This window comes from Natrix helvetica, assembly GCF_964273705.1.
Source record: "Natrix helvetica genome assembly, chromosome: 5".
NCBI classification, from domain to species: Eukaryota; Metazoa; Chordata; class Lepidosauria; order Squamata; family Natricidae; genus Natrix; species Natrix helvetica.
Window position 1 is genome coordinate 148,838,890 of NC_138551.1, and position 23,241 is coordinate 148,862,130.

The 23,241-nt window shown below is 46.9% G+C and overlaps 1 protein-coding gene across 1 annotated transcript in view; it reads left to right on the plus strand.

Annotated features, from left to right (window-relative positions):
- The first annotated feature begins 4,649 nt into the window (after positions 1–4,649).
- Positions 4,650–23,241, plus strand: part of TTLL10 (tubulin tyrosine ligase like 10) — a 132,891-nt gene continuing 114,299 nt past the window's right edge. The window contains exon 1 of the mRNA XM_081954904.1: positions 4,650–4,843. Coding sequence (XP_081811030.1) covers positions 4,703–4,843 — 141 coding nt within the window. The 5' untranslated portion in view covers positions 4,650–4,702. The remainder of the gene's footprint in view (positions 4,844–23,241) is intronic.

Sequence of the window (23,241 nt, forward strand, 5' to 3'; positions counted from 1 at the left end):
ACAAATGGCTATCCAGCATCTTCTTAAAGACTTCCAGTGTTGAAGCATTCACAACTTCTGTTCCACTGATTAATTGTTCTAACTGTCAGGAAGTTTCTCCTCAGTTCTAAGTTGTTTCTCTCCTTGATTAGTTTCCACCCATTGCTTCTTGTTCTACCTATCTTTATATTGTATTCTATATTTTTTTTTCAAGAGACAACTGGACTTTCTGGTATAATACAATACAATAGCAGAGTTGGAAGGGACCTTGGAGGTCTTCTAGGAGGTCTTGGAGGTCACTCTAGGCAGGAAACCTTCCTTCCTTCCTTCCTTCCTTCCTTCCTTCCTTCCTTCCTTCCTTCCTTCCTTCCTTCCTTCCTTCTTGCCTGCCTGCCTTTCCCTTCATTTCTCCTGTCCTTCCCTCTGCCCCCTCCCTCCATTTCTTTCTTTTCCTCCCTTCCTCGTGTCCTTCCCTCTTACCCTCCCTTCCTTCTGTCCCCTTCCCCTCCTCTCTTCTTCCTTCCTTCCTTTCTCCTTTCCTTCCTTCTGTCATTCCGTTCCCCCTCCCTTCCTCCCTCTCTCCTTTCTTCCTTCCTTCCTTCCTCCTTTTCTTATGTCATTCTGTTCCCCCTCCCCTCCTCCCTCTCTTCTTCCTTCCTTCCTTTCTCCTTTCCCTCCTTATGTCATTCCATTCCCTCTCCCTTCCTCCCTCTCTTCTTCCTTCCTTCCTCCTTTCCTTCCTTCTGTCATTCTGTTCCCCCTCCCTTCCTCCCTCTCTGCTTCCTTCCTTCCTTCCTCCTTTCCTTCCTTCTTTTCATTCCGTTCCCCCTCCCTTCCTCCCTCTCTCCTTTCTTCCTTCCTTCCTCCTTTTCTTCCTTATGTCATTCTGTTTCCCCTCCCTTCCTCCCTCTCTCCTTTCTTCCTTCCTTCCTCCTTTTCTTATGTCATTCTGTTTCCCCTCCCTTCCTCCCTCTCTTCTTCCTTCCTTCCTTTCTCCTTTCCTTCCTTATGTCATTCTGTTCCCCCTCCCTTCCTCCCTCTCTCCTTTCTTCCTTCCTTCCTCCTTTTCTTATGTCATTCTGTTCCCCCTCCCTTCCTCCCTCTCTCCTTTCTTCCTTCCTTCCTCCTTTTCTTATGTCATTCTGTTTCCCCTCCCTTCCTCCCTCTCTTCTTCCTTCCTTCCTTCCTCCTTTTCTTCCTTATGTCATTCTGTTCCCCCTCCCTTCCTCCCTCTCTCCTTTCTTCCTTCCTTCCTCCTTTTCTTATGTCATTCTGTTTCCCCTCCCTTCCTCCCTCTCTTCTTCCTTCCTTCCTTTCTCCTTTCCCTCCTTCTGTCATTCCGTTCCCCTTCCCTTCCTCCCTCTCTTCTTCCTTCCTTCCTTTCTCCTTTCCCTCCTTCTGTCATTCCGTTCCCCTTCCCTTCCTCCCTCTCCCTTCCTTCCTTCCTTCCTTCCTTCCTTCCTTCCTTCCTTATGTCATTCCTTTCCCCCTCCCTTCCTCCATCTCTCCTTCCTTCCTCCTTTCCTTTCTTCTGTCCTTCTGTCCCCCTCCCTTCCTCCCTCTCTTCTTCCTTCCTTCCTTCCCCTCCATCACTCCATCCTTCTTTCTGTTCTTCTCTCTCCCTCCCTCCCTTTCTATTTGAGAAGCTTCTTAATCAGCCCTTTCAAACAGCAGCAGGGGGAATTCAGAAGGGAATCAGGCTGTTCTGCTGGGCTGGTGGCTACTAAGCCCGGAGGTTCTTTTGCTGTCGGAAAACATGGGCAGCATCTGTAAACCTGGGCCGGCTGCATTCCAGGAGGACTTTTCCCCCAAGCCAGTTTCCTCTGGCTTCAAGGCAGCTTCAAAGCAGGAGAAAAAACCGTGGAAATCCTACGTGGCGTAGCCGCGGGGCTCCACTGGAAGGATAATCTTTGCCGGGTCTTTGTATCAGCAGGTTGTTTGAGGTATCAATAGTCGTGTTTTTGGACAAGGCTGATGCCTGGAAATCAAATGAACCGAGGAACGCCTTAACCGAGCTTGACTTTTTCAAGAGCAGCCCCAGGAAATGTGGGATTGCGAAGACCCCGCCCCTATTTTTATTGTGACGTTAACTGTGCTTCAATAATCCCTAGTTACTGCCATCGCAGAATGTTAATACAATTCAATGATGCTAAGTAAAGGTAAAGGTTCCCCTCGCACCTATGTGCCGGCCGTTCCCGACTCTAGGGGGCGGTGCTCATCTCCGTTTCAAAGCCGAAGAGCCAGCGCTGTCCGAAGACGTCTCTGTGGTCATGTGGCCGGCATGATTTAACATCGAAGGAGCACAGAACGCTGTTCCCTTCCCACCAAAGGTGGTGCCTATTTTTCTACTTGCATTTTTTACGTGCTTTCGAACTGCTAGGTTGGCAGAAGCTGTGACAAGTCACGGGAGCTCACTCCGTTACGCGGCGCTAGGGATTTGAACCGCGGAACTGCCAACTTTTCTGATCGACAAGCTCAGCGTCTTAGCCACTGAGCCCCTGCGTCCCTCAGTGATGCTTGCCACAGCATTAAGAGGTCACACCGAAAACCCTCACATGTTCCTCATAATAGTTTCGCATTATTTGTCACATATGTACGGTACAAAATCTCGAGCCGCCATCCAAGAATGGGCCACAAAGCAAAGTCCCGTTTTGGAATACAGGTAGTCCTCGACTTGCAACCGTTCATTTAGTGAGCATTTCAAAGTTACAACAGCGACCGTTTTTCGCACAGTTATGACCGTTGCAGCCTCCATATAGCTAGGCCCTCGGCCAAACCCGATGATGGACTGCTTCACCAGTTGAAAAGGTCGCTCAAAACATTCTCTTCAGGGGGAAAACGAGCCGTCAATAAGGGTGCACAAAAAAATGTATTTGGGGGGTGTTAGGTATGGGGAACACTCTGAGAGTAGAGAAAAACGTGGAGCTGTCCCGAACTCCCCTTCTTTTCCATCCCAATTGCAAACTGCCCAAGGAGCTGCTGATTCTGTTCTACAGAGGAATGACGGAGTCTCTCCTCTGCACCTCCATAACTGTCTGGTTTGGCTCTGCAACCCAACAAGACAGACACGGACTTCAGAGGAGAATCAGAACTGCAGAAAAAAAACAATGGCTACCAACCTGCCTTCCATTGAGGACCTGCACACTGCACGAGTCAAAAAGAGGACTGTGAAAATATCTACAGACCCCTCGCATCCTGGACATAAATTGTTTCACCTCCTACTTTCAAAATGACACTATAGAGCACTGCACACCACAACAATTAGACACAAGGACAGTTCCCCCCCCCCAATGCCATCACTCTGCTAAACAAATAATTCCCTCACCACTGTCAAACTATTCACTAAGGCTGCATTGCTATTACTATTAGTCTTCTCATCGTTCCTATCGCCCATCTCCTCCCACTTATGACTGCAGGACTGCAACTTTATGGCTTGTATTCTTACGATTTATATTGATTGTTTCCTAGTATGATTCAATTGCTTATTTGTACCCTATGACTATCATTAAGTGTTGTATCTTATGATTCGTGACGAATGTATCTTGTCTTTTTATGTACACCGAGAGCCTATGCACCAAAGTCAAATTCCTTGTGCGTCCAATCACACTTGGCCAATAAAAACTTCTATTCTATTCTATTCTATTCTATTCTATTCTATTCTATTCTATTCTATTGAATGTATCTTGTCTTTTTATATGCACTGAGAGCATAGGCACCAAAGACAAATTCCTTGTGTGTCCAATCACACTTGGCCAATAAATAATTCTATTCTATTCTATTCTATTCTATTCTATTCTTTCTTTTCTATTTTTTATTTTCTATTTTCTATCTTCTATTCTATTTTCTATTCTATCCTATCCTATTCCATTCCATTCTATATGTTGCTGACTCGCACAGCCTGCCAAAGCTTACGTAAAACCTCCCTACCCTTCCTAGACCATTTTCCCATCAAACACACCTTTGGCACACCTGGGTGGGTCCCTGGGTGTCCATTCCCCCCTCCTCTTCCTCCCGCCTTGATCTTAGGTCTTCCTGGCAGAAATTCTGAGCCGGCCAGACGAGTCAACCCCTCTCTTCTCCCTCCCCCCCTCTCTCTCTGCCGCCTTTGTGAGGGCAGAAAGTTAAAAATTATTCAAGGTGAGATTCCTGGCCTGCGGGGCCAGTACCAGGCAAAGATTTTCACCGCCCGTTCTGTTCCTTCGCCAAAAACCGAGATAAGACGCTACGCAGTTCTTTTGGAATAATAATTTCTCTTCTTCTAGATTGCGCTGGGAAGCTCGTCTTCTATCTTTCTCCACCCCCGCCCCAATTATAACCCACTTTCCCCCCCACCTCTTTTATTTTGTCAGATGCTCCCTTAGGGTGATGAATATTTGGTGTTAACTAGAAGGGAGGGGGGGGAACACTTTTAAAAGATGCAAATCATTAAACCATCCCATGGCTGGTTTCCTTTCCTCCTCCTGTCCGTTGCCTTCACTTCAAAGGCCAAGTAAGTAGCGGATTGATTGATTTTTTTTTTTAAGCCTGGCTGCCCTTCGCAAAAGAATTTTGCATTGTTTTCCCTTCCCCGAAACGTTGAGAAAACTGGACGAGGGCTTGCAGAGTTTGACCTGGGAACGGAGGCACGCTGGATTCCCGAGCCCAGCCAAACGGAGAAAAATTCCCAGGAATTCCATTCCCCCCCCCTACACCCCACCTTCCGTCTGTCACAAATCACCTGGCGATGAAGGTTAACGGCTTTGGGGGCCTTTTTCCCCCCCTTGGAGAACTTTTTGCCGAGTATAAAACAGGCGCTGTCCAGTGGCAGAGGATGGCCTGGCGACGTTGGCAAGCACGGATGGTGGATCGCGACAGGGCGGGCAAGGTAGGAGACCCTCCCTCGGGGTCTTTTCGCAGAGACCAAAGAATGCACTGAAGACCACCAGGCCTTGAAATGGGCCTGAATTGGACTCCCACAAGTGGCACCATGTTGTGTCCATCGCTTAGGATACAGTCACTCAAACGGCGGGTGCTGGTCATCGGTGCTGGAAACAGAACAGAGGTGGTTTCACCTTTCCCGTTCGGGTTACGGTTGGGCCAAACCCCTGGTCCAGCAAGGGATTTCAGAGACACCCCCCCCCCCGTAAATATCTTGGCTTGACTGTCAGTTGATTGATTACCCAGGTGGTTTGTTTGTATTCATTTTCTGGATGCTTTTTGTTGACGTCTGACTGTTTTTAATTGTTGTAGAATTCTAAGCTGCCCAGCATCGTTTGGTTCAGTGGTCACCAACGGGCGGTTCGTGAGAAAAATGTTGGTGGCCCGCAGAAAAACCGTTTGCATTTTTTAAAATACCGCACTAGCTACTCTTTTTTCTTTTTAAAAATATCATATTAGCGCTCGGCGGGATTTAAAATTATGAATCGAGTGGTCCCTGAGGTCTGAAAGGTTGGGGGGACCCGTGATTTGGTTTGAGTTGGGAGAAGGAAGGAAAGGAACGAATCAATATATTTGGGATAGGTTAAATGCCCGTGATTGATCAGAGAAGGAAGAGTGGAGATGGAGTGGAGATTGGGAAGATGGAGACTCATTGGGGTTCATTGCTTTGCAGAAGAGGAGGAGTGCAGTGTGGCCTAGTGGATGGAGGCCTCCTGATTGTACGGCCTTAAGTTCTGAGTGCTTATTAAATGTCAAAGAATTTGGCTTTAACCCGGCTTGGTTTGGAGAGTAGGACACACACACACACACACACACACACACCAATGCCATACCCTCAAAAGCACAGGAGGGGCAAACAGATTTCAGCGACTTTGAGCGAGGGAGAACTTGGCCCAGCCTAGCCTACCTGGAAGGGTTGTTGCAAAGATGGGAAAGGATATCCCCCCCCGCCCCCCGCCCCCAGTCCCTTGTCTGCTGTTCTGCAATGAAGGTGCGTCGGGTCCAAACCTAACAAAACATTGGGCTCCATTCTATCCTTAGCAGGTTTTATAGAAGTGACGAAAGGCAATGCTCAATTAAAGCAGACAAAGCAATTTCAAGCAAAAAGGGGGGGGGGAATGCTTATCCTGCCCCCTACTCTCTCCCCCCTCCCACCACCACTAAGCTATCCGCCTCTGTGATGGTTTAGGATCTAAACTTCCATCCGTTGCGCAAGAGGAATGTAGACTTTGCTCAGGGACTCTGCTTTCCTGCTTCTCGTGTCTTTCAGCCTGACGGGCCTGGGTCTAGGATCCCTGGCCTACCTCCCCAGGCTGTTGGTGCGAAGGCCAAAGCCTTCCTATAATCCCCTGCCCCGCCGTGGCGCAGTGGTTAGAGTGCAGTACTGCAGGCTACTTCTGCTGATCACCGGCTGCCAACAGTTTGGCAGTTCGAGTCTAACCAGGCTCGAGGTCGACTCAGCCTTCCCTCCTTCCGAGGTGGGTAAAATGAGGACCCAGATTGTTGGGGGCGATAGGGCTGACTCTGTAAACCGCTTAGAGAGGGCTGTAAAGCACCGTGAAGCGGTATATAAGTCTAAGGGCTGTTGCTATTGGTCATTCAGAATGGCTGGGACCAGCGCCAGGGAGGATGGGTGGAGCGGGAGGAGCAAAGGCCAGTGAGTGGGACCAAAGACCTTACCCTCCTCCTCTTTTTGACCCCCTGCTCTTCTCACCCCTGTGTTTCAGAGGGTGATGGATGATGGGAGTTGGAATCCAAATACCTCTGGAGCAATTCGGTTCAGAGGAAGGCTGCCTCCCATTCATGAAGCATCCCATTCATGAGAATAAACTGTTTGAGTGAACCACTCTCGGCTTAAAAGTGCAGGCAAGCCAACGTATTTTTGTTTGGAAACTATTGTTGTGTTTTAAGGACATCGTTGTGTGTAGTTTTTGTGTTTTAAGGGCATTCCCAGCTACAGAGAGGTGCACGCTGGCCTTATTTATCTCCTAATTGTGACCATAATCGCATCGCCGAGCCCTTTCTGATCATCAGGTGGTGCTAACAGTTTAAGGCCGGTTGCTTTTCCTATTCCTGCCGATAACCTTTCCCCTTACCGAGGAGAAAGCTTGGCGGGGAAGACCTGGCCTTCAGGGGGTTAACAAAAACCCTCTTCGCATCTGGCCCGGTTCAAAACACCTGCGCCCCCCCTCTCCCCCCAGCCCACCCCAAGCAGCCAATGAGGAGCCAGCGCGTCGCAGCTCCCAGACGGAGTGTCGGTTTGAAACCCAACACCTGTCTCCGGTTCCTGCCAGGTGTGGTGTCCAGGTTGATGCTCGCCGCTTCTCACCTGGAAGTCCCTCCCTGTTTCCCTCCCACTCTCCTTCCTTTCCATCAACAGAAGGAGATTTGGCTACTTCCTCCCCGCACAGCCCGTCTCCATCCGTGGCATTCGATCCTCAGGTGGTCGGCAGTTAAAAATGCCCACCTGGCCGTAACAAGAGTTGACCGCAATTGCCACCTTGTCCGTTTACCTTTCCACAGGTAAGGAATGCCCTTCTTTCTCTTCCCCAAGCCACAGCTGGTCTTTCTGGAAAGGAGAAAGCTATTGTTCCCCAAAGGACGGGAATCTTGGATCTAAAACAAACCAGCAATGTTGGCCATGCTGAATCGCCAGGCCTCCCAGCCATCTCCTAACGTCCCCACCAAAGCATTCTGCAACTAGGACGCCCTTCAGACGTCTGGACTTCAACTCCCAGAGTTCCAAAGTGATGCTGAGCATGCTGGGAGTTAGAGTCCACCAAGCTAGGAAGTGCCCTGGGTTGTAAGATATTAAAGAATATATATCTTCCAGCAAATTTTGTTCAAAATTAGGATGACAGTTTCCAATTCAGGATTGCAGAACACAAATTCTCACTTTGGTGCTCTCCTCCTCCTGCCCTCAGGCCCCAAAAGAAAAGGTTCATTTAACAGACTTTTAGGACTTCGCTTTGAGCAACCAGATGCATTTTCTTTTTTTTTCTTTGTAGAGGTTTTTTCCCCCTATACATTCACAAATATACGTTCTCATGAGTACTCTTAATATTTATCTGTTGTCTTCTAGCATTTATCACAATCTGTTTAAAGGTATAAAAAGCATAATCGCCTCAAAATATAACCTACCTCAAAAATAAGAAGACCTCCCCCAAAATAAGGCCAAGCGCTTATTTCGGGGGGTCAAAAGAAAATAAGACCCTGTCACCTCAAAATATAATCACCTCAAAATATAACCTACCTCAAAAATAATAAGACCTCCCCAAAAATAAGGCCAAGCGCTTATTTGGGGGGGGGGGTCAAAAGAAAATAAGACCCTGTCACCTCAAAATATAATCACCTCAAAATATAACCTACCTCAAAAATAAGAAGACCTCCCCCAAAATAAGGCCAAGCACTTATTTCGGGGGTCAAAAGAAAATAAGACCCTGTCACCTCAAAATGTAATCACCTCAAAATATAACCTACCTCAAAAATAAGAAGACCTCCCCCAAAATAAGGCCAAGCGCTTATTTCGGGGGTCAAAAGAAAATAAGACCCTGTCACCTCAAAATGTAATCACCTCAAAATATAACCTACCTCAAAAATAAGAAGACCTCCCCGAAAATAGATGGGAAGATGAGGGTGTGTGAAATCACTATTCGGGGGCTCTAGCTTGGCATGGATGCCTTCCAAACTTGGCACCGACCGAATTCAAAACAAAAGAAAGCTAATTTGACCTCCAGCCTCATTAGATCTGGTGATTTACGGCCCGGCTTCAAAGCCTTCTTTCCTTTCCAAATCTAAATTTCTTTTCTTTTTGGGGACTAGCCATTCAAGCCGTTAACCTGACCCAGCGAGGCTGCCTTATCGGCTTTTTGGGGTGGGAGTGAGCATGAAGCAAAACTGGAAGATCCCCTTTAATTAAAGCCTTTGCCTTCCTACACTCAACAGGCACCGTGCCCGGAGCAATCCTGATCCATAGCAGGCCTCCCTCCTTCCTCTGGGAGCCGATGGGATTTGGCTGGCCGATAGCATCCATCTTACCTGGGATCCAGCCCTGTTCTTGACGCCAGGTCCATCTGCAAGGAGAAGGCGCCGGCTGGCCAAATCTTATTGCATCTTGCAATGAGCTGATACAGAGACAGATTAACAGAGTTGGAAGGGACCTTGCAGGTCATCTAGTCCAACCCTCCGCCCAAACAGGAGACTCTCCACTATTTCTGAAAACTGGCAGTCCAGTCTCTTCTTGAAAGCCTCCAGTTGTGAGGGTGTAAGGTTGTAAGTGTCTTGTAACGTTATAAGCGTGTAAAGTTTGTCAGTGTGTGTAAGGTTGTAAATGCGTGGACTAGCTATAAGTTACTTTTTTCCCATGCCATTGTGACTTCCTACAGTCACTAAACAAACGGTTGTAAATCGAGGATTACCTGTCAATCAGGCCAGCTGTCTCCAAATGTATCCCACAATTTGGGAGGATTTCAGGACCCGTCCGACAGGTAAAGTCAAGGGGGAAGCCCGGTTCACTTAACGACTTGGTTACTAACTCAACCAATGCTACGATTTGCTTAGCAACGGTTGCAAGGAAGGTCGTAAAATGGAGGCCAGCCATGTTAATCTGAGGGAGAAGAAGTGGGGGGGGGTCAATCTGTTGTCCTTGACTTCAGGGCAGGGCAAGATGTAAGGGATGGAAACTTACCAGGGAAGAGAAGCAACCTGGAATGAAGGAGAAATTTCATGACGGTGAGAACGATTAACCAGTGGAACAGCTTGCCACCAGAAGTTGTAGGTGCTCCATCCCTGTCAGTCGAAGAAGAGGCTGGACAGCCAGTTGTTTGACATGGCATAGGGCCTCCTGCTTGTTCAAGGGGTTGGACTAGAAGACCTCCAAGGTCCCTTTCAACTCTTATTCTGTCCAGGTGATCTGCTAGACAAGGAAACGACCAGATTCAGCCTTGTTCAGCTGTGTTCTGAAATATTGCATTAGGAGGCTCTTGGCATGGTTGGGTCTGTGTGACCGGTCCCTTCCAACTCTTATAGCAATAGCCCTTAGACTTATATACCGCTTCACAGTGCTTTACAGCCCTCTCTAAGCGGTTTACAGAGTCAGCCTATTGCCCCCCACAAACTGGGTCCTCATTTGACCCACCTCAGATGGGATGGAAAGCTGAGTCAACCTTGAGCCTGCTGAGATCTGAACTGCCAAATCGCAGGCAGCCGGCAGTCAGCAGAAGGCGCCTGCAGTAGTACACTCTAACCACTGCACCGCCATGGCTCTCATTCTATTAAATCCGGCGGTGCCTTTTCCAACTAAAATATTTTCGCTATATAAAAGGAAAATATTTGTAGCTCAGGGTTGAAATGAGTGGTCAACGGTGCTCTCTAAGCTTGGTTGTTTTCTTACCGACATTTCCTTACCCAACTAAGTAACGTCATCAATTGCTCTTTTCGCAGTTCCTAGCACTGATGAGGTGAGCAGGTTTGGGTTAGAAACCTGATAGCACATTTTATTCAAAGGCACCCATTCTGGCAGCCACCCTCCAACACAAGGGCGTGTAGTCAAGGCGATGGTTTTCCCAGTTGCCATGGATGGTTGTGAAGTTTGGACCATAAGGAAGGCTGAGCGCCAAAGAACGGAGGCCTTTGAACTCTGGTGCTGGAGAAGAAGACTCCTGCATTGAGTCCCTTGGAGTGCAAGGCCATCCAACCGGTCAGTCCTAGAGGAGATCCACCCTGGCTGCTCTTTAGAAGGCCAGATCCTGAAGAGGAAACTCAGAGACTTTAGTCACCTAATGAGAAGGAAGAAGGACTCCCTGGAGAAGAGCCTCATGCTGGGAACGATGGAGGGCAAAAGAAGAAGAAGGAGACGGCAGAGAAGGAGGTGGCTGGATGGAGTCACCAAAGCAGACTCCAGAGGATGGTAGAGGACAGGAAGGCCTGGAGGAACGTTGTCCATGGGGTCACGATGGGTCGGACACGACTTTGCAACTAAGAACAACAACAATCTACTCTGTCTGTCCATCCATCCATCCATCCATCCATCCTTCCTTCCCTCCCTCCCTCGGACTGCAAGGTGATCCAACTGGTCAGTCCTAGAGGAGATCCACCCTGACTGCTCTTTAGAAGGCCAGATCCTGGAGAGGAAACTCAAAGACTTTGTCCACCTGATGAGAAGGAAGAAGGACTCCCTGGAGAAGAGCCTCATGCTGGGAACGATGGAGGGCAAAAGAAGAAGAAGGGGACGGCAGAGAAGGAGGTGGATGGATGGAGTCACTGAAGCAGTCGGCGTGAGCTTCAATGGACTCCAGAGGATGGGAGAGGACAGGAAGGCCTGGAGGAACGTTGTCCATGGGGTCGCGATGGGTCGGAGACAACTTCACAACTAACAACAACAACAATCCGTTCTGGTGAAGCGCTGCTTAAGGGTTAGCTTGGGAAAGCGGGCTTCTAAGTTTTTAGGAAGTATCAAATGCACTTAGACTCCCAGGCCAGGATTTCCCCTCTTCACCTGCTGAGCTCTTTGGCTGTGAGAATGCAACACGGTCTTGGCTCTTTTTTTAAAATTTATTTATTTTAATGCCTTGCAATTTGTAAGTTAGAAACAGCTCCCCCCCTTCTGATCTCTCCTTTATCTCGCCGCCTGGCAAGCCTCCCAGATCCTGAGGCAACCCTCCCAAGCCCAACAAACTCTCAGACTCGCCCTGAAGACAGCCAAAAAGCATCCCCCCTCCCCACCTCTCTCGGATTTGAATTCTGTCCATCGCTCCATTAACCCCTTCGGGATAACTCCTGCAGACTTTCCTGAAAAGGGAGAGAGGTCGGCGACTTCATTCCTCCGGTGAGATGACGCAAACTGGGCCCCGCGATTGCCAGATGGTGCCCTGACCAACTTCTGTGCTGTTGAGATAACGATGATGGTGATTTTCTTGGAAAAAAAATAAAACCCGAAAACCCCCTGAGCGTGGAGCTCAGAGGCGGAGATTTCAAGAGCTGTTAAATTATTACGACTGTTTATATACCGTCTTCTACTAGATAGCAGGTGGTGGCCTTGGGGACTTTTGACCTTGGGATCCTTCCCAAGGATTTAAGGGTCGTTTAAAAAAAAATTGTGGGAACATGGGTTTTGTTCCAAGTCAGGCAAATTTTTTTTGGGGGGGGGGGGGGGAATTGACCAGCTGAGTTTTTATCCGTTCCTACAATGTCCAGATTTTTAGGTTCTATAAGCGCTTATTTTTTATTATTAACTAGCCAATAGTCTGGGTATTGCCTGGGTATTTATTTATAGGGGAGAAATGTCCGGAATGGACCAAACGTCATTTCTAATGTTCGGTTTTCCCCCTTTTTTAAATTTTAGTCTTAGGCTAAGTTTTTAATTTTTATAAATTTGTACAGGGGTTTAAAGTTTAATTCGATTTTAACTATATTTATGATTATTTGTAAGGTTTTTAATTTGGTACCTGTACACCGCCCCGAGTCCCTTCGGGGAGAGGGGGCGGTCTAGAAATCAAATAAAATAAATAAATAAATAAATTACCAGAGGGAGCCCCCTTGTGGAGTACTGTGAAGCCGTTACCGGCCATGTGACTGGGTGGGAGTGGCTTGGCAGCCATGTGACTGGGTGGGTGTGGCCAACTTGTAAAATGTGATGAAACTCACTTAACAACGCTCTTGCTTAGCAACCAAAATGTTGGCTCAGAAACTCTGGCATTTGAAGCACGCAAGTCTTAAAGCTGTCAAGTTACAAGACCCTTGCACCCCTAAACCTTTAGAGAGAAAAAAAACTCCAGGGGTGTTCAAACTTGACAGCTTTAAGACTTGTGGACTTCAACTCCCAGAATTCCTCCTCTCGCTCTTCATCTTGATGATGTGTGGACGGGCGGGGGGAGGGAGGGAGCTGGAACTGGGGATTTTGCAGTATCCTTCCCCCTGGAGTGGGGAGGGCATGGGGATTTTGCAGTATCCTTCCCCTGCCACGCCTACCAAGCCACGCCCACCGAATCAGTAGTAAAAAAAATTGCATCTCACCACTGCTTTGAAGTCCATGCATCTTAAAGTTGCCCAGGTTGAGTAACACTCCTCTAAATCCGTGTTTTTCAACCTTGGCGACTTTCAGACGTGTGAACTTCAATTCCCAGAATTCTTCAGCCAGCATCAGGGAAGATGGGAAAAAAAGCCAGAATGGTTGACTGGGGAATTCTGGGAGTTGAAATCCACCCCTCTTTAAAGTTGCCAAGATTGAGAACCAGTCCTCTAAACCATTTCCTAAAACTCCCCTAAACATACCTGGAAGTACCGTGTTTCCCCGAAAATAAGACAGGGTCTTATTTTCATTTAACCCCCGAAATAAGCGCTTATTTTCGGAGAGGCCTTATTATTTTTTAGCTGCAAGAGTCGGCGAGCGCGGTCACCTCATTGGCTGCTGCTGTGTTGCAATATTTTCGGGGAGGGCTTATTTTAGCGCATGCGCTCAAAAGTCCGATTGGGCTTATTCTCCGGGGAAGTCTTATTTTCGGAGAAACAGGGTAGGAAATAGATTAGTCAGGAAGGAGAGGCGCAGGAAGGGATGTGATCTGGGTACATCACTGGCCTTTTCCACCCCATTCTATGATACCTGACCTCTGTTGGGAAAAAAAAAAACATCTTTTATTTGGCTTTTCTTGACAGCCACAGGCCCTATCCGAGGCTCCAGCGTGCCTTTTGTTGTTGGAAACAAATGGTATATTTTGACACCAACGTCCAAATATTTGTTTTCTGCCAATACCGGCATGTCGCCTTCCCTTTCTTCCTGTCTTCAAAACAGCCCAGATTCCCCCCACGGAAGCCACTAGCCGCTCTCTGAATTTTGTTGCCTAATTTTCTGGCTCTTGCACAAGGGGGATCTTCTCCCTTCCTCCTCCGAGGCAGTGGGGCAGGCCAGAGGCAAAAAAAACAACACCCTGCAGGGATAATTGGAAGGAAAACTGGACTGACTTCCTGTATGGCTCTTATTTTCTCCTTTATGGTCCTTTGCTCCAAGGTGACCTTTGGGGGGATCCCGATTTCCTGGAGCCCCCTGCCACCAACCTGCCGTAAATCGGGGCGCCTCGTCTGGCTAGTTCACGTCTCCCTTCCCCCTTTCCCTCTCCCCCCCAAAAGTCGCCAAAAGCAGCCACCCCATTTTACGACTTTTCTTGCCACCTGCTTGTTAAGCGAATCCGGTTTGTCTGGTCAGAAGATGACCCCGTGACTCCCAGACACTTGCGATGGTCATAAATGTGAGTCAATCACCTGAATTTGAGCCGCTGGGGATGCCGCGACAGTCGTAAGTGTGAAACAACGGTCCTAGGTCACTTTTTTATTTCCGGGGCCGTCGTAACTTCAGATGAGCTGTTGTAGATCGAGGACAGCCTGCACCGTCCCATCAAAAGAAAAAAAAAATATTCCTGAAGTTGCCCTTATCCATTGTGCCTCTCTCCCCCCCCTCCCCCCCCCACCCGCAGCATTTCTACTACTCTGCTTTGCAATCCTTCCCACGTCAGGAAGAGCCAGGAGCAATCTTGGGTTGACACCCCCCCACACTGAAACAGGATCGCTACTTACAACTCACACACTTAACAACTGTAAGCTTTCAAGAAGAGACTGGACTGCCATTTGTCGGAAATAGTGTACGGTCTCCTGTTTAGGCAGGGGGTTGGACTAGATGACCTACAAGGTCCCTTCCAACTCTATTATTAATCCGTATCTAACCATTGCAGCATTCCCAAGGTCCAAATTAGGGTGCTTGGTGCGTATTTACGATGACCCTGTGTGTGTGTGTGTCACACAGCCACCATTTGTGACTTTCCCTGAGCAAACTCAGCGGGGGGGGATCCACGTTCGCTTAACGACGGCGTGGTTCATTTAATGACGGTGGCGAAAAGATTGTTTTAAACAAATCAGGCACGGCTCACTTTTAAGCACCTCCTTGCTTCGCCATGGAGATTCGGATATCCCGATTGTGGTTGTAAGTCGAGGACTACCTGTGATTGGGACACCGAAGCTCCTTTTTCCCACGGCCTCTTCCTGGAAGGGAAAAGACCGGAGCCAAAGGTGCGCAGACGGCCGTGCTGTGAAAATCCGAGCAAGGGGAGTTAGGAGGGCTCTTGATCCCAGTCTGCGATTTGGCAAACGGCCTGTTTTGCTTAGGGCCTGGGGAGGGGGGGGGCAGGAATCCGGGCTCGATCGGTCCTGTCTAATCCAGCCTTTTTATATTTCCTCCCCGCAAAAAATAATAGTGGGCCGCGCCCAGCGAATAAACCAGGAAGAAAGTCGCTTTTTTTTCTCCCCTTTTCTTTTCTTTCTGCGGAGCGAAACTTTTTAACTTCCCTTCCTCTTTGCCCAGCCCTTGTGCCGAAGCTCCCTTGGGATTGAAATGTTTAGGAGGGGGGGGGGTATATTTTTGAGCTTTGGGGAAATAGGGCTGCTCTCTCTTCTCCCCCCACTTTGAAGACCCCCCTAAATGATGCGAGTGTGATTCCTAAAGAGCTGAAAACCTCATTTATTCCCATCCAAAATGAGTCTTCAAACAGAAACGCCCAGCTGCTTTAAGGGGACCACAGAAGACATGGACATCTTGAGCCAATGGGATTTGGGAGGGAAAACTTGCAATGTTTGATGTTAGAATCCCCAGCGGGTCAAAAAAAGTCAACAGGGCAGCCACAACGGTGCAATTTAAGCTATTTGTATGGGTTTTTTTGTTTTTGCATTCGCTGTTCGAAGAAACGTCCTTCTGGGTTCAGCTCCAAGTGGGGAAAAAGACTCTGGAAACATGGAGGCTGCTTGGAAAGATGGTTTAAGGGTGGACAGGATGACATGGCTTGAGCTCCTGAACAGAAAAAGGAGGATCCCATGCTTCCAGATGTTGGGTGAAGAAGAAAGGAGAGATGCTGAAAGTCCCTGGTTTTATGCCCTTTCTGCCTTTGATCTTGATCTTGTATTCTGATTGGTTGTCAGACGCCCAGGTTGCCATGCAGGGGCAACTCTCTAGGCTGTGCTTTGAGTCCAAGTTCACCATTGCTTCTTCCCAGGGGCCCTGTGGTGAGATGGGTAATCCTATCGTGCCTTAATCCCATCACCTTGGAGCTGAAGGGGGAGATCTTTGTAATGTAGAATAGACTGACCCGGGCCTTTTAATGGCCCATTGACAAAAGTGGGGGCTATTAAGAGTGAGTCCGCTTCCTGCCTAAAAACATGTTTCTCCGTTTCTTATCCAGGGAAATATAATATTCTGCCTTTTCAATGTTTCCCAGGATATTTCATTCGTCTAGGACAGGGGTGTCCAAACTTGGGAACTTTAAGACTTGTGGACTTCAACTCCCAGAATTCCCCAGCCAGCCATCCTGGGGAATTCCCCATGCTGGCTGGGGAATTCTGGGAGTTGAAGTCCACAAGTCTTAAAGTTCCCAAGTTTGGACACCCCTGTTCTAGGAGGAGGGGTGGGTGCTAACTTCCTACAGCGCATTGCGTGTGTGCCGCGCATTTAAATAAAAACGGAAGAGCTTTCAACTCTTGTGGCGCCTGTTTTGAAGGAAGCTGCATAGCCCCTTTGGCTACGGTTTCTGTGGGTCCTCTCTAGGCCTACCTGGGTTCAGGTAGAGGCAGGGGCATCAATCACCTTTCCCTCGGTTGGATTCCTAGCCCTTCCCTCACCAGGCAGGAGGCAAGGAGTTAACCAAATGCAGGAAGCCTTGGACCTTTTTTTCCTCGGTTTTGTCCTCCGGGAGGTGAATCATCCCTGTTCAAACAGTAAACTGATCTGCCTTTATTTGGGGGTGGGGGGGGGGAGAGAAGAAAGGGAAAAGGTCGATCTGTACCAGTGAAAGGCACTGGTTGACCCCCACGGATTCGTCTCTGCTTGCACGCCCACCCCTGCCCTTCACGGTCTCTCCACGTGGGGTAGAGAGCGGTTAAAGGAGCCCGGAAGCCCCAAGCCAAACGGTTTTTTTGCCCGCGATGGGCCGGGGTGTAGTTTTTTAAAAAACAGGTTAAGCACCTGGAGGGTTCAGGTTGCACTCAATGAATGGGGAGCCCCAAGAATCTCCCCCTAGCTCAGCTCAAAATGTTGGCGATCTTTTTTCTTTATCTGCTAGGACCTTTTCTCCCTTCCAACTTTCTCTTCTTTTTTTCTGTTAAGATCTTTTCTTTTTATCTGCTAGGACTCTTCTCCCCTCCTCTGTCCTCCCCTCCCTTCCTCTCCTCTTTTCCAACTTTCTTTTCTTTTTTTCTGTTAAGATCTTTTCTTTTTATCTGCTAGGACTCTTCTCTTTTCTTCTCTCTTCCAACTTTCTTTTCTTCTTTCTGTTAAGATCTTTTCTTTTTATCTGCTAGGACTCTTCTCCCCTCCTCTGTCCTCCCCTCCCTTCCTCTCCTCTTTTCCAACTTTCTTTTCTTTTTTTCTGTTAAGATCTTTTCTTTTTATCTGCTAGGACTCTTCTCCCCTCCTCTGTCCTCCCCTCCCTTCCTCTCCTCTTTTCCAACTTTCTTTTCTTTTTTTCTGTTAAGATCTTTTCTTTTTATCTGCTAGGACTCTTCTCTTTTCTTCTCTCTTCCAACTTTCTTTTCTTCTTTCTGTTAAGATCTTTTCTTTTTATCTGCTAGGACTCTTCTCCCCTCCTCTGTCCTCCCCTCCCTTCCTCTCCTCTTTTCCAACTTTCTTTTCTTTTTTTCTGTTAAGATCTTTTCTTTTTATCTGCTAGGACTCTTCTCTTTTCTTCTCTCTTCCAACTTTCTTTTCTTCTTTCTGTTAAGATCTTTTCTTTTTATCTGCTAGGACTCTTCTCCCCTCCTCTGTCCTCCCCTCCCTTCCTCTCCTCTTTTCCAACTTTCTTTTCTTTTTTTCTGTTAAGATCTTTTCTTTTTATCTGCTAGGACTCTTCTCCCCTCCTCTGCCCTCCCCTCCCTTCCTCTCCTCTTTTCCAACTTTCTTTTCTTTTTTTCTGTTAAGATCTTTTCTTTTTATCTGCTAGGACTCTTCTCTTTTCTTCTCTCTTCCAACTTTCTTTTCTTCTTTCTGTTAAGATCTTTTCTTTTTATCTGCTAGGACTCTTCTCCCCTCCTCTGTCCTCCCCTCCCTTCCTCTCCTCTTTTCCAACTTTCTTTTCTTTTTTTCTGTTAAGATCTTTTCTTTTTATCTGCTAGGACTCTTCTCTTTTCTTCTCTCTTCCAACTTTCTTTTCTTCTTTCTGTTAAGATCTTTTCTTTTTATCTGCTAGGACTCTTCTCCCCTCCTCTGTCCTCCCCTCCCTTCCTCTCCTCTTTTCCAACTTTCTTTTCTTTTTTTCTGTTAAGATCTTTTCTTTTTATCTGCTAGGACTCTTCTCTTTTCTTCTCTCTTCCAACTTTCTTTTCTTCTTTCTGTTAAGATCTTTTCTTTTTATCTGCTAGGACTCTTCTCCCCTCCTCTGTCCTCCCCTCCCTTCCTCTCCTCTTTTCCAACTTTCTTTTCTTTTTTTCTGTTAAGATCTTTTCTTTTTATCTGCTAGGACTCTTCTCCCCTCCTCTGTCCTCCCCTCCCTTCCTCTCCTCTTTTCCAACTTTCTTTTCTTTTTTTCTGTTAAGATCTTTTCTTTTTATCTGCTAGGACTCTTCTCCCCTCCTCTGTCCTCCCCTCCCTTCCTCTCCTCTTTTCCAACTTTCTTTTCTTTTTTTCTGTTAAGATCTTTTCTTTTTATCTGCTAGGACTCTTCTCCCCTCCTCTGTCCTCCCCTCCCTTCCTCTCCTCTTTTCCAACTTTCTTTTCTTTTTTTCTGTTAAGATCTTTTCTTTTTATCTGCTAGGACTCTTCTCCCCTCCTCTGCCCTCCCCTCCCTTCCTCTCCTCTTTTCCAACTTTCTTTTCTTTTTTTCTGTTAAGATCTTTTCTTTTTATCTGCTAGGACTCTTCTCCCCTCCTCTGTCCTCCCCTCCCTTCCTCTCCTCTTTTCCAACTTTCTTTTCTTTTTTTCTGTTAAGATCTTTTCTTTTTATCTGCTAGGACTCTTCTCCCCTCCTCTGTCCTCCCCTCCCTTCCTCTCCTCTTTTCCAACTTTCTTTTCTTTTTTTCTGTTAAGATCTTTTCTTTTTATCTGCTAGGACTCTTCTCCCCTCCTCTGTCCTCCCCTCCCTTCCTCTCCTCTTTTCCAACTTTCTTTTCTTTTTTTCTGTTAAGATCTTTTCTTTTTATCTGCTAGGACTCTTCTCCCCTCCTCTGCCCTCCCCTCCCTTCCTCTCCTCTTTTCCAACTTTCTTTTCTTTTTTTCTGTTAAGATCTTTTCTTTTTATCTGCTAGGACTCTTCTCTCTTCCAACTTTCTTTTCTTCTTTCTGTTAAGATCTTTTCTTTTTATCTGCTAGGACTCTTCTCCCCTCCTCTGCCCTCCCCTCCCTTCCTCTCCTCTTTTCCAACTTTCTTTTCTTTTTTTCTGTTAAGATCTTTTCTTTTTATCTGCTAGGACTCTTCTCTCTTCCAACTTTCTTTTCTTCTTTCTGTTAAGATCTTTTCTTTTTATCTGCTAGGACTCTTCTCCCCTCCTCTGTCCTCCCCTCCCTTCCTCTCCTCTTTTCCAACTTTCTTTTCTTTTTTTCTGTTAAGATCTTTTCTTTTTATCTGCTAGGACTCTTCTCCCCTCCTCTGCCCTCCCCTCCCTTCCTCTCCTCTTTTCCAACTTTCTTTTCTTTTTTTCTGTTAAGATCTTTTCTTTTTATCTGCTAGGACTCTTCTCCCCTCCTCTGTCCTCCCCTCCCTTCCTCTCCTCTTTTCCAACTTTCTTTTCTTTTTTTCTGTTAAGATCTTTTCTTTTTATCTGCTAGGACTCTTCTCCCCTCCTCTGTCCTCCCCTCCCTTCCTCTCCTCTTTTCCAACTTTCTTTTCTTTTTTTCTGTTAAGATCTTTTCTTTTTATCTGCTAGGACTCTTCTCCCCTCCTCTGCCCTCCCCTCCCTTCCTCTCCTCTTTTCCAACTTTCTTTTCTTTTTTTCTGTTAAGATCTTTTCTTTTTATCTGCTAGGACTCTTCTCTCTTCCAACTTTCTTTTCTTCTTTCTGTTAAGATCTTTTCTTTTTATCTGCTAGGACTCTTGTCCCCTCCTCTGCCCTCCCCTCCCTTCCTCTCCTCTCTTCCAACTTTCTTTTCTTTTTTTTTCTGTTAAGATCTTTTCTTTTTATCTGCTAGGACTCTTCTGTCTTCCAACTTTCTTTTCTTCTTTCTGTTAAGATCTTTTCTTTTTATCTCCTCTCCTCTCTTTTCTTCTCTTCTCCCCTTTCCTCCCCTCCCCTCTCTTTTTCTCTTCTTTCCAAAGGAGCTAAACCAGAGGTCTCTTCCTGCTTAATTCAGAGACATTTGGGAGGTCAGTCTACGAGCTGGGCCCTTCCTAGGCATAGCTTTTGATGCGGCTGGCTCAGATAGGATGTGTCCTCTGGAAGCTGAGCTCTCTCCCTGACCACCTGGGCCTCGTTCTTAGCTCCTAGCACTGGGCTCCAAGGGGCTGCAGATAAACAGTGTTGGAGACCATAGGAGAAAGGAAAGGAGAAATGGAGGAGAGGGGGATGTAGAGTCCTCAGACACAGACACACCCACAGGTTAAGGGCAGGGAGTCTATTCCTATTCACCAGGTGAAAGGAGGAAGCAGAAAAACACAGAATGGGGAAAAGGGATGGAGGTGATTTTAATCCTTTGTGTTCCTCAAAATGGAACACGGGATAAAAGAATAAACGAAAAGAATTACTGGTATTCTTCGGCAATTCCAGTTCAAGAACCATTGGAATTATCTCAGGAATGTTGTCACATTTAACCTTCGGGCATAATGGTGGTTTGTTTGTTTTTTTCCCCCTTGCAAAATCCATAGTTTGCTTTCGCATGATGCGATCCTCTCTGGTTATTGCCGCATCTACCCAAGTTCACTCTTTTCTTTGCAGCTTTCTTTTTCAAGTGCTATCCGGTGTGTTATCTTCTAAGCTGCCTGTGGTTTGGTTTGGGGAACCCCCCCCCCCCTAAACTATTAACTGGTTTTCTACCACCTTGTCAGCGCTTCTACGCTTATACCACATTTGCGAACGTTGAGAGTTATTATTCCTATAACGATGATTTTATCTTCTCCGCGTCTCCCTGCTGCTTTGGGGGGGGGGGGGAGTGTGGGATAGCAGTTTCAAAACTGGAGTTAAGGAGAGCTGCCTGCCGAACTGTGAGATGGGAAGATAATATCAACAGGGCGGGAAGTTAATCATGCACCAAGGTTTGGGTGGGTGAGAAAATTCTTCCGTGCCCTGGTAAGGAATTAACTCTCAGTCCAGCCACTTCTACTTCAAAGAGAGAGAGAGGAAAAAAACCTCTCTGTTTTCCCAGGACAGTTTTTTTTTTAAATATATTTTTATTATTTTTACATTTAAAACAATGCAATACCGCGGAGTCGGAGTGACCATACATTCACATTATGTACAGCTAGTTTCAACCATTAACAGTTAATCTACTTAATACATTGTCTGTCCTTCTGTCCAATCACAATATATACATTTGTTCCAGTCTTGTCATCTTGTCTTATACCAATCATAAAATCTGTTCCAGACTTCAAAATATTCTGATTCCCCTTTATTTTTAAGTTCAAGAGTGAGCCTATCTGCTTCCGCGCAGGCCAACACTTTTCTGATTATATCAAGCTCTGATGGTGTATTTTCTTTTTTCCAATACTGCGCATAGGTTATGCGCGCTGCAGTTAGTATATGTATAATTAGATAAAGTGTATCTTTCTTAAACCCCTCCGGTATTATGCCTAGGAGAAAGGTTTCTGGTTTAAACATAATTTGTTCTCCCACCATTTGTTCTAACCATGATTGAATCATTTTCCACTATTTTTTTGCCTCATTGCACGTCCACCACATATGATAGAAAGTGCCTGGTGTTTTTTTTACACTTCCAACAATTCCAAACAATCTGTTTTCCCAGGACAGTTTTTGCCAACCTGCATTTCTTTAGAAGGAAAATGTCCCAGGTGGTCCCATGATTGGGGGAAAAAAAGATAGTTATTCCCAAACCGAGTTGACTCAAGGCAAGTTCCTTGCCTCTGCTTTCTCCCAGGATATTTGTCATTCATTTTCCAAAGTGCCTGAAGGCCAGACAAGAAACTCCATCAAGGAGGGATGCAACCTGAAACTAAGGAGAAACTTCCTAACAGGGAGGACAATTAACCAGTGGAACAGCTGGCCTCCAGATGTTATGGGCCCTCTATCACTGGAGGTTTTTTAGAAGAGTCTGAACCAGTGGTTCTCAACTGGGGCCCACGCCCCACAGGGCGACAATTTGATTTTTAATGGGGGCAATTTGAACCTTGTTTAAACCAGGTTAAGGGCCTTTTAGGCTTCCTCCGTGTGACTGGAGTTCGCTTTTTGAGTAAAGTAAGAATGATACATCACAGGGGACATCCGGATTTTCTTAGGTGGGGCATGGACAAAAAAAGCTTGGGAACCACTGGTCTAGACAGTCAACTTATCTGAAATATTATAGCTTCTCTTGCTTGAGCAGCGGGCTGGACTAGAAGACCTCCAAGGTCTCTTCCAGCTCTGTTATTCTGTCCTTGGTGATGCCCTGGACCCGTGATGACGAACCTGTGGCACACGTGCCAGAGGTGGCAGGCAGAGAGCCCTCTCGATGTGTACGCGCGCTGCTGCCAGCTGGTCTTCGAGTTTCTGGCACATGGGCCAGGTGGTCCTCACAGGTGCGTGAAAACGCTCCCCAAAACAGACCATTTTCCGTGCCATTATGGGGCCTTTTCCAGGCCATTTTCTGGCTGCTTTTCACCCCAAAAATGAGCCTGAAAACGGCCAAAAAACAGGCATGCACAAGGCAGCCAGCTAGTCTTTGAGTTTCAGGTGGTACGGCATGTACTCAAATGCACAAACATTCCTATCTGGGCACTCGGTGCCGAAAATGTTCCCCATCCCTGCCCTAGACGAGAAATGACCAGATTCAGCCTTATTTAGTTGTGTTCTGAAAAATTGCATTAGGAGCCTTTTGACATGGGTGCAGGGGTGGGTTCCTGCCAGTTCTAGCCTCTTCTATAGAAGAGGTTCCACAAATCTACTGTGCTGTTTAGAACCGGTTCCAGCTCCCTCCCCCCCCCTCGCCCGTCCAGACATCATCAAGATGAAGAGCTAGAGGAGGACTTCTGGGAGTTGAAACCCACAAGTCTTAAAGCTATCAAGTTTGAACACCCCTGGGTTTTTTTTCCCTAAAGGGTTAGGGGTGCAAGGGTCTTGTAACTTGACATCTTTAAGACTTGCACACTTCAATGCCAGAGTTCCTGAGCCAACATGACTGGAGGAGGAATTCTGGGAGTTGAAGTCCACAAGTCTTAAAGCTGTCAAGTTTGAAAA